Here is a 19,629-nt window from a genome sequence, read left to right on the forward strand (position 1 = left end):
AGTGTTCTGCGCGAGGCCGAAATCAGGGCCACGCTCGTCGGTTCTCTTCTCATAGCCTGACAGACAAAATTGATTTGGAAAAGAAAATGGTAAAGATACTGTCATACACGTTTTCAGCTTTCCCTCCGGGAGGGGGATCATGGAAAGATTGCTGAGCCCGTGACACCATTTAGAAACCAGTATATGGCCTAAACCTCTCCTTTCTCAACTGGCACAAACTAAATGGGACCAAAGAAACCTGGGTCCAGATGAATGACGTTTTGGCAGCTGTTTGTAGAATTTGACGGAGACCTTTGAAATGAAGGAGCCGTGGCTGGGTCGCTGCAAGCTGTGTGCTCCCTAGGTCACTGGGGCATCACCAGCTAAGGCCTGGCCTTCTCTATTACCAGAGGAGTTCTAGAACACCACTGACTTCAAGGAATATTATCTATCTGCCCTCTGAACTTTGACCCTTAAACCCAATATTATTAACTTTAATGTAGGCTGAGTAACATTCTGGCTGGTTAATCTGTGATTGTTTTTTAAAAAGCTATGCATAGAAATTTTAACACAGGCATATAATTGCTGTGCGCAGTCACTGATAATATATATAAGATAGAACACTGTACATTTGAATAATACATTTGGCATTTGTAAGCAGATTGTCAGGCTTAACTGTGAAACAAAATAGCTAATAAATAAGTAGAACTTGAAATATGTATACATATAGTTGAAGCTATATTCTAACCTTCATACATTTATGGTCAATATACTAATAAGAGATTTTGAAAATAGAGGGAATTAGGGTTTTTTCCCTCAACATCAGAAATTTAAAAATGAAAGAAAATAGCCCATACAGAAAGTTAGTTTTTTAGAAGTTCAATTCAGAGGATTAAAATATTTGTATACTCCATGAAGGAAAACCTTACTATGCAGGTACCATAAAAAGAGAAGTGAGTTCTGCCCACCCATGAAGCCTGAGTCACCTCACCCTCTGATTTCAGTACTTACATTTATTTTGATCTTCAGGCTGTTGGGTGTAATGAAGAGAAGAAGGGGCATCTTAACCCACTAAACAAAGGGAAGTGTAGAAGGAATAGAAGGAGATGTGGAATCAGAAGACCTGGTTTGCCACAGGCATTGGGCCACTCATTTAACTGAGCCAGGAGTTCCTCATCTATGAAATAAAGACATAACAAGGATGTGGCCCAAATCATATGAGATGAGGTATTTGAAAGAGTCTCACGAACTGTAAAGCGCTGTGGTTGTTACTGCCATCATGATTTTGGTCCCCATCAAAGAGGATATATGTACTCTCAAACCTTTGTATTTTTTTTTTTTCTAACCTCAATAGGTTTGGCTTATAATTTATTTGGAACTGAGCTGAATTTCTCGTAATAACAGTAACAACAGCTAGTATTTGTTGAGCTCTCAACGTATGCTAGGCACTGTCCTAAGAGCTTTGCAGGTACATTTTTGTTTAATGCTCACAACAACCCCATGAGATAGGTTATTATCCGTTTTACAGACGAGGCACAGAGGTTAAGCACCTTGCCCAAGGCTGCTCAACCAGGCCCGAATCGAGCTGGGCTTTAATCCCAAGCAGTCTCCTAACCATGTCGGGGTTTCTCCACCTCAGCACTACTGACATTTTTGTTGTGGACGTTGTGCTGTGCGTTTTAGGATGTTCAGCAGCATCCTGGCATCTACCTAGTGGATGTCAGCTGCACTCCCCCAGTTGTGACCACTAAGAATGTCTCTAGACATTGACACTGGGGGTGGGGGGAGGGGCGGGTGGATAAGGGGAGAGGTTAGGGTTAGGGTTGAAAAGGCTTGAGAACCCTCCCCTGGAGAACCACTGCACTGCAGTATTCAAAAGACTGTCCCTTCCATGTAAACAAGCATAAAGGTCAGCATTGAGCTTCACTACACACAAGATTAAATTATTGTTTTAGGAAACTTAAAACTGACTGGGAAAGGGTCTGCCGTTGTGCCAAGAAGGTGTGGAGGCCATTGGTGGGGCTGGTGGGGGCGGTGGCGGGGGTGTTGAGCGTGGGAAGATGGGAGTCCCATACAGGGGCCTTAAAGTCGGCTATTTTGTCTGTTTAGCTATAAGAAGGAACTAGAGCAACCTGGTGGTGCCTGCCTTCAAGAATGAAAGTGCATGTCTTTGCCTGCTCGCTTGGCTGCTTTACCTCTCGGTTTCAGATAAGCTGGCTTGCCAATACCCTTCAGAGATAACTGTTGAATGCTAAATTGATTTGTTAAGCCAGGTGGAGTCGCCCTTGGTATTTCCCAGCTCACACGCACACAAGGTAGCCAGCAGGAATCGGGCTCTGGAGCCTCTGCTGGAGAAGGGAAACTGCCAGGTTTCAGGCACCTGCTTTGGGGAATTTATAGGACAACAGCGTGTTATTCAAAATTTCTGGATTATTCTCAGGTTAGAGCCAGAGTTAACTTGATCTGGCCTTGCAAAGAGTCTCAAAAGTAAAACAGAAATGAGGGTTCAGAGTAAAAGAGGAAAATTGGTGGTTTTTGCTGAGCCTTCCAGTTTCAGCGCCGGTTCAGCGCACTGGGAGGGAAATCCTTGGGGGGACCGGGGGGGGGGGGTCACCTGAGAGAGAGCAAGAAAGACTTTGTTAGGATCCTTATGCCTATTAAAGTTTAGCTTTAGATGGAGAATTCTGACCACGTAAAGTCTGTTTTTAATAAAAGCCAGGGCAGGAATCCTACCAAATGCAAGCCAGAAATGGGGTTTAAGATTTCAAAAAAAGAAAGAGACAGAAGGAAAGGGAGACAAAGATAGAAAGAAAGAAAGAAAAAGTTGAGGGAAGCTCTTGTTGAAACTTCACCTTGTTCCATTTATTTATATACTCTCTTTTCCCTCCATGACTTGCCTCCATTTTCTCTATTAAAAACTAAAATAACTCGAAATGCCATTATCCATCATCTCCAGAAAAACAACCCTTAGGTTTCCGAGAAGGAAGTTTAATTTTTTCTCCAGTTTTTTGCTTTCTTAAAGGCCCTTTCTCCCCTTTTATCTGAAACCAGAAACTCATAACGTGACAAGACAGCACAAGCAGTGTCCTGCCGGCTCCCTGTTGGGCTTTAATATTACAAAGGCAAAAACTGAACTTTTAGAGGCAAAAGATTCTGCCACTCAGCGTGTGCCTGCGCATAGTTTTCTTCTGGATAATTTGTGATTTCATTAGCAAGTTGTGATCTTCACTTTTAAGAGCATAGATTTATTGTAACCCTATTCAGATGTAATGAAAGCACCTGCGATTGTACAGAAACCATGAGTGTTCTGCTTTTTTTAAAAAAATGATTATTATTGTATCTTTCCATTCCAATGTAAAGGAAGAGGAAGGAGAGAGGCTGGTCGAGTGGTTTTTGGCCCAGTTTTTCTCAGCTGCTCAAGCTGTTCTGGTTTATGTGCATGGAGACTTTCAGTGAGGGCTAGAAATATCGCACACTGCATGCCTGTTTTAATTAACTCCTCCTGAACTAGGGGAGCACCTCTATCCCAAAGAGCCTCACCAGCATGGATGCTTCTGCCATTAGAAAGTTAACTGTACACAAATCTGATTTGTGGAACACTTTCTGTTGCCAGAATGTTTGGTGTGTCCCCTCCCCTCTCACCTCTATCAACTTCTCTGAAGCGGCTGAAACCCAGTTGGAAAATCCCAGCCAGTCGTGTCCTTGTTGAGCAACATGATGTTAAACAGACATCAGTACCTCTTTAGGGACCCTATTCTCTTACTTGAAGATTCTAATCTTCACCAAACACTAACTTTAGGGCTGATGTAGCTATTTTCGGTTACAGCTTCTTAAAATTAGCTAATTGGGAATCACAGCCTTTGACATTAACAGAACAAATTAACTGAATCAGAGTGTGTTTTTCCTGGCAACAGCCCGACTCTGGCATTATTTCACTCATTTGTCTTCTCCCCTTTCCTTGGACTAGGCTATTTTGCAACGGTCAAAAGGGGATAAGGGTGGGAGGAAGGGTCTCTATCCAAGGAAAAGCAAACTTCATTTACCTCATCATCCAGTCTCCTATTTAAAAAAAATTTTTTTTCTGAAAAATAGAAGTCCTTTCTTTTAACCAGCCCTGTCACCAAGTCTGATGGTGTCTTTTAAAAATGACAAAAGTGAATCAGAGGAAAGGACTTAGCTTTTACTCCAGCTCATTCACATGACAGAAACACAGCATGGAAACCAAGAAATGCTCCACAGAAAGAGTCTCTGGTGAGGCCCATGGTGAAACTGGGGTCCCTGCACTGCAGAGACAGCCCTGGAATAGCATCAAGGTTATCCCAGGGCCTCCCACTTATGCTCCTTCCATGACTTATAAAGTTTCCCTGACTTGACATGCACACTTTGAGAGTCTCATCACAGCCCCACATTCTCAGTAATTTACTACTCAGCCAACCATGGCAAAAGGTACATCAGTTTCTCTACATGAAGAGACAATCCATGCACTCATGTTCTTTTCTTTACAGAGGTAAAAGCCATTTGGTTCTCTTTACAATTTAGTTTAATCTGGTTTTAAATGTTTGACCCTGATGCTCTTCTGTACCATATCTCTTTTACGTATTTTATATGTTGATTTAATTGGCAGCTAACACAGAATCCCTTTCACCTAGGGATAAGGTCTCCCTGTTTTGTTTTGTTTTGTTTTGTTTTGTTTCATTTTGCTTTGTTTTCAGCCAGTCCCCCGAATTTTGAGTAAGAGCAAACCCATGATTCTTATGAGTGTGTCTTTGCATCCCTAATATCAAGGTTTGGTGCCATGAAGGATGAAGCTGCCGAGCCTTGAAGTTGTGGGCTCAGGGTTCACGGACAGTTAAGCGATTTGTGGGACTAACCTGTCTGACTCCCCAGCAGTCGTGTACTGGAAACACCCTGACTTACTTCCTCCTCAACAGCCCTCTAAAAGTACGACTTCTTTTAGCAGCTGAGTGTCTTTGGACAAGTGATGAATTCATCTTGTGATTTCTGATTTCAGCCATGAGCTTTCTATTTTCCTCGACATCCTTCTCCTTTAAAGAATAAACAAATAAAAATATGATTAGGTGTTCTGATTTTTCAGGGAACAGTTTTTATATTTAGCAACTGGATTTAAAAGTCAAGCAAGGATTTTTACAAAGTATAATCGCTGAGAATAGAAACAACTTTGAGGCGTTCTTTCTGATTCTTAATATTTAAGGCATCTCATGAGGCTACTATGTAACAAAATTAGTTACAGAAATCCCAAATGTAATTAATAATTTGTTGCAGGTTTAACATGAGTTGTCACGATGCTTAACATATTGTAATGAAAATGGGAATTTGGCCACAAGCTGCTCACTAAAGAAAAACGTGCAATTTAATCTGAGCCCCACAATTAGATATTTCATCAAAATCATTCAAATGCCACAGTGATTCTGGTTGTAACATAATAATTCACTGAAGTGAATCAATGGTTAATGTCAAAGGTTTTCATTCTTCAGGTCTTGGTTTCACTCTGGTTCAAGTGGAAGTAAAATTAGCCTGGTGGTTTCCTTCTTGGGTATAGCAAACTTGAGTCTACTTTACACAAACATCTCCATCCCGCCACAGTCCACAATGACTGGCAGTCTGTTTAGGCAAGGCCCAGGAATTTGGGAGCTTTGCAGATGTGTCAAGGTAGATTTCAGATTGCCTTTCAGTTTTCAATGTGCCCCTTATCTTACTTTTCCAAACATCTGATGGTGCGGGAGGGTTACAAGAACATGGAAAGTAAGAAAGGATCTACATGAGGCAAAGTACAAACAGCAGAAATGCAGACAGGCAGCAGGGCAGTAAATATAACAATATACCATATACCATACCAGCCCCATGCTAACTGGCATTGAGTTAAGGGAACAACTGCTTCCATGTCCCACGACCAATAATAGCAAATAGCTCTGTCATTGTTCTCGTTTGGCGCTCTAAATTGCTAAACTTCAACAGTGTAGGGAAAGCCTTTCTGAGTTTCAGGGTACCTAATCCTGCCCCTGGTTTCACCTGATTGAGGAAGACAGCCAAGACGGGAGTCTGGCACAAGAGCCACTGACCAGTGAAAAACGCACAGCCAATAATTATTATTCTTCCTGTAGCCGGTCAGCAGCAAACTGTCACCAGTTGGAATCTGCTGAATGTTCCTATATACGAGTTGATGTCAGCTCAGAGAAAAGAATTCTGCCCAGTGTAAGCAGACCCACAGTCTTGTAGACGCACACAAGCTAGTACTTCTGTTTCATCACTGCCCTCTTTTGTCTCCCTCACTGTAAGAAAAGAATGATATTACAGGGAAAATCTTCATTTTCAGGCAGTTGTGGTCAGATGGCATGTTTTTCAATGACTTGAGAGATTCGTGGCACAACATGATCCATGGCTCTTTCACCTCTAAATTTTATATAAGCAGCAAACTCCAAGAATGAGCTGCTGGACACCTCTTCCTCCCTGTGACTTATCAGCTACGAGGAAAAATTAGAAGTGAAATTTAGCTTACTAGAGCTGCTTTAGCCGATAAATAGCCAGGAAATTAAACATGAAAATGTAAATGCTGCATCTTTCACTCAGAATGTGCTTTACATGCCTCCCTCCAGCAGAATGAGAAAGGAGTTGAGGATTTAACTGAGGGTTTGATGGCTTTTGTCTGCTTGTCATAACTTTATTGCTGCTTAAACATAGAATTTTTAAATGCCCAATGTTAAAACCTTTAGCTTACTCTAGCCAACGTATTGTAACCGTTGTCTAGGGGAACCTCTGAATCTAAACATATATTTACACCCTTTAGTTGCCAAATGAAATCCACCTGGCTTACCAAATGCTGTTTCCAAAAGAATATTACACTTTTGGTCTGGCCAGTATTTTTAAATGCAGGGGATGGGGGGCGGGGTGTTGGAAATGCATTGGGTTTGCAAGAATCTGCATGTGTACTGATGCCGCATTACCGGTATTTAGGTGAAGTTTAGATCGTGTGGCAACTCTGACCAGAAATACAATTCCTACAGAGGCCAAAGTCCAAAGGCACAAGGAACTGAGGCAGCCTCAGCATGGCACAGTACTTTCTTTTCTTTCTGGCTACTTTTCAGGCATCAGAGCCACATGATAGGCAAACCTGCAAATAACAAGTGCTCTAATTTCTGAAATTATTTTTTAACCATTCCCATAAACACCAGGAAATGTCCACTCCTGTTTTCCAGTCAAAATTATCTGCTCACGTGAATTGTAGAAAGAACACATTCTGTCCAAGGATCAGGAAAAAAATCCTTAATCAAAATGGCAAACAGCAAAATTCTCAATCATTCATGGTCAATGACAAGGCCAGGCCTTCTTGATTTTAATTGCTCAGACACATGGAGAATTCCAGATCTTTATGAAGTCAACATTTTCCCCATTGGGATTAGTTTAAACACTGAAAAACAGGATAATACTGTTCTTGCTGCTATTATGGGAACCCAGTAAATATGCAAGTTAATACAAAATTTAGAAATATGCTTCATCCCTTTCCTATTTTTTTTGTTTGTTTTGTTTTGTTTTTGTAGAAAGGCTAATGAACCAACTGAGACAGAGAATAAGCTAAAGACTAGATAACCACCAGCTAGATATACCACCACAAGTGAATCCCCAAGCTTCTATGGCAATGTTGAAAACCAAGAGAAAGGAGACCTCAGGTGGCTTTGAATATGATTTGGAAAATAATCTTATTTTACAATCAAATATACCAGTTGCCTCCACCATGTAAATACTACCTGTATTAGGTTTCAGATTTTCATGATCAGCCTTATCTAAATTTCATTATATTTTGCATTCATCTAGAATGAGACCTTTTATGAGAGTAGGAGATAGGAAAGCCTTTTTAAAGGTATTTTGCAGCCCAAGAACCTAAAATGGAATTATTCCACTTGGGAATGGGTAATTATGTAAGATATATTCTGTACCACGTGTTATTTTTTTAACTTTATATTAGGATTACTCTCAAAGCCAGTTTTAAAAGTGAATGAAGTTTTTCCCTCAAATAAATCTCCTCCTAGTCTCGTGTTCAAGGGTCTCCGCCAGAAAGTCTGCACACTGCTTTGCCTTTAGACCACCATTCATGGAGGAAAGCTATAAAAACTGAGGAAAACGTCTACTTATTTTTAAAACAACTAGAATTTCTTCTTGCTTCTTAGTAGTATTGGAAAATATTTTAATAACTAAAATAATAAAACTTCATGTGAGGCCAATTCTACATTAATTATTGCCTCTTGGGGTGGAAAATTAAGGAAACATGAGTAAATGTGTTAACTAGAGAAACCACTGCAGTAATTTCCCTGCACGTATCTGGGTCTAAGGTCACAATAAAATCCATACTGTACATAGCCCTTGAAAGAAAGCAAACTCACAGTTTTAGCTCTAACAGTAGTAGTATCAGAACACTCAGGACTGAAATTAATGGACCATAAAAATCCCTGTGATTCATCAGTAGAATTTGATTAACCTACTTAAATGCTCTACAGTTCAGTTTAGGGATCTGTAATGAGGATTGTTGATATGATTGCTTGATTTGTTTTAATATTTCAAACACTCTACCCCATTACCATCTTAATACTCGAAAACTAATGAGTATTTGAAAACTCATTTTAAAGCACCGTATCTTTGAATAAACATGTTGAAATCGTGTTTCTTGCTTTTGCTTAAAACTTTGGTGTGTGATTGATGCCACCTTGTAGATTTCCCTCTTTTTTTTTTTTTACTGTACTCGCCTCCTTCCACCCGGGACCTTTTCTATTTGATACATAGTGTTTATCCAGTCTTCTAGGTGTCCGAACAACACATGGGGCACTCATACCAATGACCATTGTTACTGTGTTGTTCCCTTCCCTGTAGAGCAAGAAATTTCAGCAAAATATTCTTGACAGTCACAAGGGATCTTTGCAATTTACAAATACTTTCACAGTCTCCAGAGACTCTTCAGGTTTCTGTCAAAATGATGTCATTTTTATCATTAGAGTTAACTTTTCTGTTTTTTTCTATAGATTTCATACCACTTATTAAAGTGCATTTTGAGGTACAAAAATATGAAGCTAGAATAAGGAAGGTAGCACTGAATGTTGTCTCCAGTCCAGAAAGCAATGTTAAATCCGAAAGGCAAGGTTTTAGGACGTTTCTCTTTACTGCATTCTCACTGCACTCCTGCATTGTACCCCAGTCCTTCTGATTCCCCTTGTCTGTCAGTTGGGCCCTACACCCAGTTATACAGGACAGTCTTCCTTTGGTTGCTTCTGTCTGACACCTGCCTTCTAGCTGTGTTTGGCAGGCCAGCAGGATGAGGTAATAATCAGAAGAAAATGTTCTGGTTCTTTGGCCTCATCCATGTACAACATTATTCAAAACAGTTTTCTGTGAGTGAGAATAGAGTTGCTTTGAGGTCCCTTGGTCTAACATTCTGTGGGGATGTGGAGGAACAAAACTGTAAACTTTTTTGATCCCTTCTAGAGTAGTGGAAATATAAATTATACCTGCCTTTGTCCATCCTCTCAGTGATGTTTACAGACAGATATATGGAGAAATGAGAGCCTTTCATTTGTAAACATTCTGGCTTTACTCTCTCTAAGTCCAGCCATCTTCTTAAGCACAGCTCCCATGGTTGTTACAGTAGTGTTTTCCTAAAAGCATATTTTGTGAACTATTTCTCCAAGATGATGGCAGTTTTTGTAAGACAGATGCCTAAAAGACATATGGTTTTCATAGATTTTTCCGTCTAGACTAGCTTTATTTAGTGACTTTTGGTCTGAATTGGTCTAGTTAAATTTTCTGTAGGAGCTTATATAAAATTTTTAAATGTGGGCATACCACTAAGGTGTAAAACAAAAAGTTTGACTTCTTGTTGGCGAGCGATTAAAAGGGATTGGTTGAAACTTTCCTTCAGGTTAAGTAATTCTGATCGTACTGTACGCCCACTCATCCATTCTTCTCCCACAACACTGTCCAAAATGGAAAGGCTTACCCTAAAAATCCGGTAACTGTTAAATTCATATACTTCTCACTGTTTTCCTGAGTAAATTCTTTGTATTCCAGTTGATGTATGTGAGTGTGTTAGAAAGCTCTAATTCTTTCTGCAGACTCCTTACATGGCCCAGGGGACATATGATTCCTTGCCCTTTTAGCACCAGTTTTTACAAACACAGCATTTCCCTCATTTTAAAAAAACACCCAACAAGCCACTGAGTAAAGGAGACGAACATACAGGAGTTTTCGTAGTGCCTTCAGACACCAATGAAAATTACATTTTAAAATGCGGTTTTTGAGCCGGCATCAAAGACTCATTTAGCAACAATATGACACTTCAAGAGAAAAAGAATAACTTCTAGACTTGCCCAGAAAGCAGCCTTTCGCTCCCTCTTTTGTAAGAGCTAACACCGCAGATCCGTTCCCAGTTTAACTGCATCAGAACGAGGAGACTCGTGGAAGGGAGAAAATGTGGGCCGTTCTCTCTCCACCAGTGTCATCACTTGGCTTCGCACTAAGCATTTAATTGGACTCGGTCACATATTTGTTCACTGACATGGCAGCTTGCAAGGCACACCGCCTCTCTGTTTTTCTGTTTGCTTTCAACATTTTTGTTTTTAAAATTTGAACTCTAAGGCATGTTAGAGCTCCTCCTGCTGGAATTTTTTTTTTTTAATCACTGGGATTCTAATTAGTAAACGGTAACTCGTCTCCATTTTTTCCACTCGGACTGATATGAGTGACTGGAAAAATACCACGTGGTGCATTTAAAACTGGCCTTTTAATTCACCGGGTATCACAGTCAGGCAGAAATGAAATGCTGGCACAATGTAAATCTTCTGTAAGTCTTCAAATTCCCTGTGCTCAGTTTTCCCTTGTTGTTGTTCTTACAAAAATAAGAGGAATTGGAAAGTTAACTTTTGCATCAGTATTCCTAATTACATATTTACCCTCTTTGAGATAAGGCCCCAAGTCAGATATCATGCCCGAAAGCTTCTTGCTCTCTATCAGAAAGGGGCAAAAGGTCTTTTCCACCTTTCCAAAGCAGAGATGAATTTTACACTTTCTTATAGAGATCCAGTGTTGCCTTTTCCCTCCCCATCCTTGTTTGTTTTGCTTCTTCTCCCTGACTTGAGATGACAAAGGAATGTGCATCTCAGAAGTAGACGTTTGCCTCTCCCAGTAGCTAGTTCTTAGCACCTCCTTCCCAGCTTCTCCTCCTTCCCCCAAATGTCTGAGTTGGCCAACCCCTTCCCCTGGTGCCTGGGGTGGGAGTGAGGGGAAGGGCAGGGAGAAGAGGACAGAAGAAGATGAAGAGGGTTAGAAATAGTTTTACCCCAGCTACCATCAATGGGAGTAGGTTTCTACATACAGCATGTAAGTTCTTAGATCTCTTTGGGCATTTCTTGAAAAAGAGAGAGAGGGAGAGAGAAGGGAGGAAGGGAAGGAGGGGGAGAGAGAGAGAGAGAGAGAGAGAAAGTCTTCCGAGGGGACACTGCCTAACTTCATTCAATAGCCATGTGCGTGTAAATCTCTTTAAAAACCACATCCTCTCTCTCTATGTAGTTTTCTCATCACTATATTCCTCTTAACCGTCTGCTTCTTTGCATACCTTTTAGTCTTTTTCTCTACCCAACTTATCTGTCGTCAGTGATACAGTACAGAGGCTAAAATATAAAAATTAATCTCAGAAGTAATGCTTTTTAGGAATCATATTTTAAAACAACTAAAAGCCCTCCAGAAGTTATTTGTTTTATGAATTAGGACTTGGAGCAAAACAAGTAATTTTGCCACTTGTGCTAAAGAATAAGATAATACTTGATTTCTCAAACTGACAGTACGTTTTCTAGCTTTTTTTCCCTTCATACATACTATCTCCTATTCCTGGAATGCCAGTCCCCTCCACTTGTTTTGTTTTCTTCAAGTCCTTCCAACCCTCCAACCTCTTTCCATCCCCAGGCTAAGACTCCAGGTGTCCCTGAAACTCTTGAGGCATAATCCTGCCGTAGCACTTACCCAACTGTGGACACTGTTTACTTGTCTCTCTTCCCAGCTCAAGTAGAAACTCCTGGGCAGCGACTGTCTTTATTTCTGTACGTCTAACTCTTAATACAGCACCTAGCACATAAACAGGGCTTATTGAGGTAATGAAAGAAAACAAAATGTGTTGATGCTTGGTGTTTAATCAAAGTTTATTTTTAGAATTAGCCCAATATTTAGTGTATTTTAAGAAGCAATTTAAACACACTTTCTCTCTTGTTCTGTTTTGTTGAAAACCTTGCCTGGCTAATTCTTTTTACAGCTCATAAACTGAGCAGATTTAATGTGGGCAAATCATCCCTTAAGCTGCCTTTTTGCTGCAGCCACAGAAGTGGGTTTATCAGTACCATCCTTACGGGTGAAATCCAAGTCAGATATGTAAAATAAAGTAAGGAAAGTGTGGCAAGGTAGGTTATATTAGCACTTATCTCAGAGACTAAGTTATACTGTATATTATATGTTTGCATCATCAAATAAAAACTGTGGACTGTTTTTCTCCTTATGTTCTTATTTCAAAGTCTATCAATTGATTCATACTTTCCCAATAGCATACATTATAAAATCGTGGGTTCATTTTCACAGGGGAAAGAAATGCTGGCTCTAAAATGTAGCAAGAATCATATTAGAGAATTTTTTGAATCCTTTAAATGGACTCCAAGTTCTCTGTTCTCTCCAACATCTACTGTAAACTATTCTTGGACAGTATCGGCTTACTCTGTTACTAAAGCTAAAAGGCCAAAAATATGCTGGATAGCATCCTATAGTATTTTTGATAATAAATTACAAAATATTATCTTCCATGTGGACAAAATCATGACTGTTTATAGCATTTTTCTGAACTTATTAGCCTTAGATTTTTTAGACGTGTAAAACCTGTTTTTTGAATAAATGCTCAAATCAAGAAGCAAAGCACAACACAATGCTGAAATTTAAAATGCTGTGTCCCATAATCTGTTCTCTTAGAGCAGACATTAGCAAGAGGAAGTCCTGGGTCATAGTTAGTTGCCTTTCCATTTCACCGGGAGGTGTGCTCCTGTCTGATTTATCCTTGGGGATGTTAACTCATTCATGTTCTTGAACTTCTGGTTGGGACACTGCCCCCTGCAGGTGCTGTGGAAGGCTGAGGCAGGGTAAGGAGTAATCTCAGGTTTTAAGAAAGTTTATAACGTTGTTCAGATGCCTTAAACTTTGAAAAATGATGCAAGGATTAAGTAATTCAAGAGGGTCGTGGAGAAGTGAGGCGTTTCAGTTCCTGGGAAGGAGATAACTATGGGCATCTCCCAACTCAACTGATTCTAACGCCACCAGAGCCATTTTTGCCTGGAGCCACTCTAGAGCCGAATGCAGCGGAGTGCACTGTGGGAGGCGCTCTTCACAATTTTAGAAAACTCAGAAGCAGTTTTTGCTTTTGTTCTCTTTTGTTTTCTAAGAAATTCATCCAATGTAGCCCTCAAAAAGGAGGTGCCTTACTTCTTGTGCTTAGGTAGAGAAAACCCTTCATTTTTTTTTTTGATCTGTTTCATCAATAAGATTAAAAAGTTGTGCAAGTTGATATTAGATTCTCATGGCTCCTAGAAACCTGAGATGTATAACTCTCTCATGATCCTAAATGCAATTATCTGTAAATTAAATTTTGAGACAGTTATATCTTAAAGCTTCACCTATATCTAATAAGTAGAACTTACGGTATAAATGAAGCCTATTGCATATCCTTTTTTTATGCAAATAACTATCCTCTTAGGCAGATAGCATTCCCCTAGAAGTATCAATCTTTGAATATTTTTTTGAGGGTGTTCCTTTTTTTTTTTAAATTTGGGTCCACCTAGCTAACTAGGTTGGATTTCAATCATACCCTCTCCAAAGATGAGAGTTTGGAATGCATGGTTAGATGTGCTTAGTTTCTATACCTACTGCCATTTTCATGAGCAAATACAAGCTTCCCTAAACAAGTAGTTATTCTTCTGATGATGACTAACAAGAAAACTACCATAGCATAATATCTTTGTCTTTATAAAATAAACCTAAAACTGACCCATGCTTGAGTCTAATTTCCAAAGGTATCAAAGTATCTTTCTCTTTTTGCTTTTACTTTATCTGGCAAGTGAAATGAATTGCTAATGAAGCAAGGACAAAATCATTTATTATGTTTTAGAACAGTTTTCAAAGCACAATCCCAGGACCAGCAGCATCAGTATAATCTGGGAACTTGCTAGAAATATCTCACCCCTTTAAAAATTCCGTGTGGGACCTAGAAACCGGTGTTTTAACAAGTCCTCTGGGGAATTCTGAGGCACTGTCCAGTTTGAGGACCATAGCCTTAGAACATGCCAACGTAACTGCCCAATAGAAAGAATCCTGGCCTGGGAGTCATGATATCTTGTTTTAAGCACAGGAAAGGACAGAGCCTGAGCTACATAGACCCAGTCTGGCTCACATACTTGCCAGACAGATAAATCCCACTTCCCATCCTGAAGAGGAATAAGGGCAGGGGCAGAAAAACCAAGACATTTCAGTAATCAGTGTTATGCTGATTACCAGGAAGCAGGGAGCTAGAGGAAAGGTAGCTTCCATCCTCACCCCCATGCTGATGCACCCCTGTTCAGATTGTCTCTCATCATGAATACCTAGAACCAGTTAACCCAAAGAAGAGCAGATGAAAATTTAGTTCTTCCATTCTTAGAAGAGAATCGAACAAGACAATAAGACAGCTGACGCATTCTTCTCTCGTATCAGTGTAGACAGTTTCTCCCCCACCATGGCTCCCACCCCAAGTGACCGTTTGACTTTCTTACAAAATTTGTCATTGTCCAAAATACTGCAAACGGTCCATCCCTGCAGTTACAAATGCAACTTCAAGTATTACATCTTTCCCTTTGACTTGGAAGCAGAAACACAGCTTTTCTATTGTAACCATAAACCGCCCACACACAACACAGTGTTTCAATAAACACTAAGTGATGCAAGATGCTCCATTGCAATATAATGGGTAACTTAATGAAGCCCATCACTGCACAAAGTAACAGAGGAAAATTTGGTACAAAACAAATAACTCTGCTTGGCCCAAAACAAACTGTCTTATGAGGTGAATGTCTTTGGAAACTCTTTGAATGGTTAGGAACTAGACCAATGAAGTGAACCTTAACAGTAAACCTTAAATGTTTTTCTGGTGTTGAAGTTGGCAAACATCTTAGCATTACTTATTAAGAAAATTCACACTGAACAACTTCATGCTTCTCTTGAATTGCTTTCTTTAGAGATTATTGGGGGGTTATTGTTTTAGAAATAAGATGATGCTCATTTCTTACAGTAGGGTTGACAGACTCTTTTTTTTTTATAAGTAAAATTATTTTATATATAAATAGTGAAGAAGTTAGTAATCATAAGCTTTCATAATCTATGACACTGACACATTAAAAAAACAAAAACAAAAAAAACACCAAAACACTGTAATCTTTACTTAAACATTCTAAGACCGAGACAGTGAAGCACTGGAACACACTTTTTAGGGGTTTTTTTTTTCCCCTGCAATAATGGCCAATTATGCTATTGTAATTACCTAACCAAGCTATTGTAATTACCATCAGTCAAGGGTTGACAGACTCTAGGAATTTTAATTACTCAGTACATATACGGGTTACTTTAACCTGAAACCAAGCATATTTTAAAGATGTTATAATTGTTTTAAGAGAACATGATGGAAATTTTATCTTTCTTTTTTTTTTTAATCATTAATTCACCACACAGGTGTGCAATGCCTTAGGGACTCCGTTAAAGTGCTCATAATGGGGGGGCTTCCCTGGTGGCGCAGTGGTTGGGAGTCCGCCTGCCAACGCAGGGGACGCGGGTTCCGGCCCTGGTCCGGGAAGATCCCACGTGCTGCGGAGCAACTGCGCCCGTGCGCCAGAACTGCTGAGCCTGCGCTCTGCGGCCCGCGAGAGGCCCGAGCACCGTAGCGGGGAGTGGCCCCTGCTCGCCGAAGCTAGGGAGAGACCGCTCGCAGCAACGAGGACCCAACGCAGCCAAAAATAAATAAAACAGAAAATAAATAAATTTATTTTTTTTAAAAAGTGCTCATAATGGATAGGTTCTCCTGATTTATTTATTTGAAAAAAAATATTATGAGCCAAAGGCGACGCTGAGTTCTGGGATACAGTGGTAAACAAGACAAAAGACCTGGCACATAGCAGAAAGTTATATTTTTCTGGCCTCCTGCCTTGCCTTCTATGTGCAGTTGCCCATTACCGTGGACCTTGTTGTGTCCCATCAACATGGTCCAAAGATTGGGGTGGAGATTAATGAGAAGTTTCTGTTCCATCAGAGTATTTCAGTCTTTCTATTCTCTGTCTCCATCAGTGAACTCCTCCATTCCACCTCATCACTTAATTTCTAGTTTCTTTAACCCCATTATAGACCTTCATTCTCTTATGACTTCCACATTTTATGTGCCACAGTTAAAATCATATTTGCCCCTGCTTTGACCACATTATTGTATTTTCAAGCTCTGAGAATATATTCTCAGAGTCTGACTTACAAAATTTTGCCTCAATTTTTCCACTTAAATGGGGTGCCATAGTAAAACCACTTGCATACTTCTCTTATCCCATTCATCTTCCACTATGAATAGGTTTTGAGTTTTTAAAAATCATGCAACATAATACAGTCCACATAGTACATGCTCAATAAATAATACATGCAATGCATAACTGGAAAGCATGTTATAGATCACCTAGTCTGAGTCTCCTGTGTCATAGATGAGAAAACTGAGGCTTAGAGAAGTTTAGTGATTAATGATTATACATACTGGCAATTGGAGCTGAAATCCACATCCTTTGACTTCTGTGTAAACTTGCTGCCTCAAATATAAACCTCTGACAAATGCCTCAAAAGATTGTATTTCTGGCCTCATTGGACCCGCTCACCTTGACCTGGTCTGTACTCTAACCTGGCTAAACATCCTTGTATAGGTACTTTTCAGTCATTCGTTTGTTTGTCTACTATTTAATAAATATTTATTCACTGCCTTCTAATCGCATTATACAATGATGAATATATGTAATAAATACAGAATATGTGGTCTCTGCACTCAAGAAATTTGCAATCTGTTGGAGGACACAGGCAATAATCTAGTAAATAAATACATAATGGCAAGCAGAGTTAAGTGCTATGAAATACATAAAACTATGAAGCCATGAGGAGTGGTGGTTGGAAACTATAGGATGGTCAGGAAGTGCTGAGGAATGACATTTAAGCCAAGAACAAAAGGATCAGAAGAGAACTCAGTTTGCATTCCTTTCTCTCTTGGCTACAACCCTTGGTCAAAGCTATCACATATGCATGAAACAATTTCCAACCCACCATGCCACACTGTGCTCTGCCCCTCACTGCGTTTGTCGTTTAAGATCCACTTTTTTCAAATAAAATCCCCTAATTAAGTCCATCCCATTATTAAGCCTCTGGTAGAGTTTCCCTTTTTCAAGTTCAAATTCTGGCCAACTCTCTTGCCCCTCCTGTAACTGCTTAAATGCTAAGAATATATTTCTATAGGTTATGTGACTAATTGTCAAACTCCCTGAGGAAGAGCCTGTGATTTACTATTTATTCCAAACATCTGCTGAACAACTGAGCAGTCAAATACCCTGTAGGTAGAGTTTCCAAGAGTCTAAATCCTACATGCCATTGTAGCTTCTTTTTTTTTTTTTTGCAAGAGCAACGATTTACTAAAAAAGCAAAAAAACCCTCTTAATATAATGTAAAGATCAATGGTTATCACAAGTATTCATAAGTTGTTTCTTACTTCTAGGAGTAACTTTCATTTATTCATTTTGTCAAACATTCAGTGGCTGAATGACAAGCCCTGAGCTAGACACCACAAGAAAATGAAGATGAGTAAGACACAGCCCATTTCTAATCAGTCACAATAAGCATATAAACCTAATTCTAGAAATATGTTGAGATTCTACAGAAGCATCAAGATAGGGAAAGGTAGGTCAGAGAAGACTTCACCAAGGTGAGTCTTGCGGGAGGAATAGCAGGTTCCAGCAGATAAACAAAAGAACATTGAGAACATAATTGAAGGCAACACCCTGCTAAACACTCTATGAAACAACTCAAGTGGACATGACCTCTGGCCTCTGGAAACGTCACATCAAAGGAGAAAATGATGTAGGTTCAAATCCAGGACATAAGTTAAACAAATATGGCCATTTCAAATGAAAATGAGCAGTATGCTAGTGAAAGCGCAGGTGTTTTTGCATGGTCATAAGTGAAAAGGAAATTATAGGAGGATTTTTCTCAGCAGGAAATTGCTGAAACCTTTCAGGTGGTCATGGTAGCAGGTAGCCTTTCTGCAGGAAAAGGACTGACTTGTTTACTCAAATTAAAGAGCTAGTAGGGATTGGTTTAGTTTCATAACTGTGCCTATAAAGTATCTCTAATTACACTTTCAAAAACTGAGCGCCTGCTTAGTAATGAGACTTAGTATAAGAGGTTAAACTGGAATGCACCTTCCCAAGGAAACCTTTCCTCTAAAGCCTCCTGGACATTTTTCAAGTACAGGAGGCAAAAGAAACTCTACTAAGATCTATGAGTTTGTGCTTAAGTGGTCAGTATTTGTACCATTAATCAACAATATCTCTTTTGCTTTGATCTTTCCTTGACCATCTAATTTTATCTTATAGCTCTGTAATTTTTTAACATTTCATAACCATTTTCTTTAACTTTTCTAACTTCACTCCTTCATCCTGAGAAAAAATATTTGATTTGATCAATTTAGTGTGTCCAATACAGAAGAAAATTTCATGACATGACTGTAATTCCAGAAGGGTTCTTTCTGAAAAAAATCAATGGGAGAGTTTTATCAAGAAGAAAGGTTTCAATTTGCAGAATTTGTTGAATTTTGTTGGCTATAAACATTACTCTCCAAGATATGACATATAAAGTCAAGTACACACCCAAAAAAGCTTATTAATACATTTAGGAAATAAATGTATGGGTTCAGGGAAGAAAGAGTATTAGTTGGTAAAGCTGAGATTCTCAGATATAGTAATATTTCGTTATCTGGAGTTTATTCAGCAACCTCAGCTATTAGAAACACCATTACCAACCAGAAAGTGAGCAATACTGCTGCTAAGAATAAAACTTTTAGGACTCAGGCGCTCACCCTGAGCCTGTTTACACTTATTGTGGAGAACTCTAAAAGCCTTAATCTTTCTGACTTTCTACTGCCTAGCAAATTAGAAGTAAAATACAGAATAAATTGGAGAAAGCTACTGCTAAAGACAATGAGAAGTGATAATTAACATGCAGACAGGGAGAAAAAATAGGAAGAATATTACTTAAAGGGAAATAAAAATTCAAACCCCATCAGTCTCTGAGGCCTAAATACCTTATTAGTTCCTGGAGTGGGCATAACATAGTACGCTTCATACTCTGTTGACTGAGAAATATGCCGTGTATTTCAGATGGCTTTTAAGTGACATAATATTTTTATTAGTATTGGGAGGGACGACTTCAGTTTTTAGCAAGATTTGTATGTGAAAAAATACCTCATTTAAAAAAAAAAAAATGCTAGGTGAATGAAAGGTGACAGTATTAAATTATTACAAATGG

At 39.3% G+C, this 19,629-nt stretch overlaps 1 protein-coding gene across 9 annotated transcripts in view; it reads left to right on the forward strand.

Annotated features, from left to right (window-relative positions):
• The window catches only part of DNM3 (dynamin 3), a 576,309-nt gene that overhangs the window by 547,058 nt on the left and 9,622 nt on the right, over nt 1–19,629 (forward strand). For 2 of the 9 annotated variants that reach the window (XM_059936439.1, XM_059936459.1), the window contains one exon: nt 4,765–5,033. The exons of 4 other annotated variants lie outside the window; for them this stretch is intronic. In XM_059936439.1, the coding sequence (XP_059792422.1) occupies nt 4,765–4,801 (37 nt within the window). In that variant the 3' untranslated portion in view covers nt 4,802–5,033. Of the gene's footprint in view, nt 1–117; nt 495–4,764; nt 5,034–7,535; nt 8,459–15,765; nt 15,802–19,629 lie in introns of those variants that run through there. 3 more of the 9 variants (XM_059936448.1, XM_059936410.1, XM_059936416.1) reach the window with 3 other exon arrangements.

Source organism: Balaenoptera ricei, chromosome 1 (genome assembly GCF_028023285.1).
Source record: "Balaenoptera ricei isolate mBalRic1 chromosome 1, mBalRic1.hap2, whole genome shotgun sequence".
Taxonomy (NCBI): Eukaryota; Metazoa; Chordata; class Mammalia; order Artiodactyla; family Balaenopteridae; genus Balaenoptera; species Balaenoptera ricei.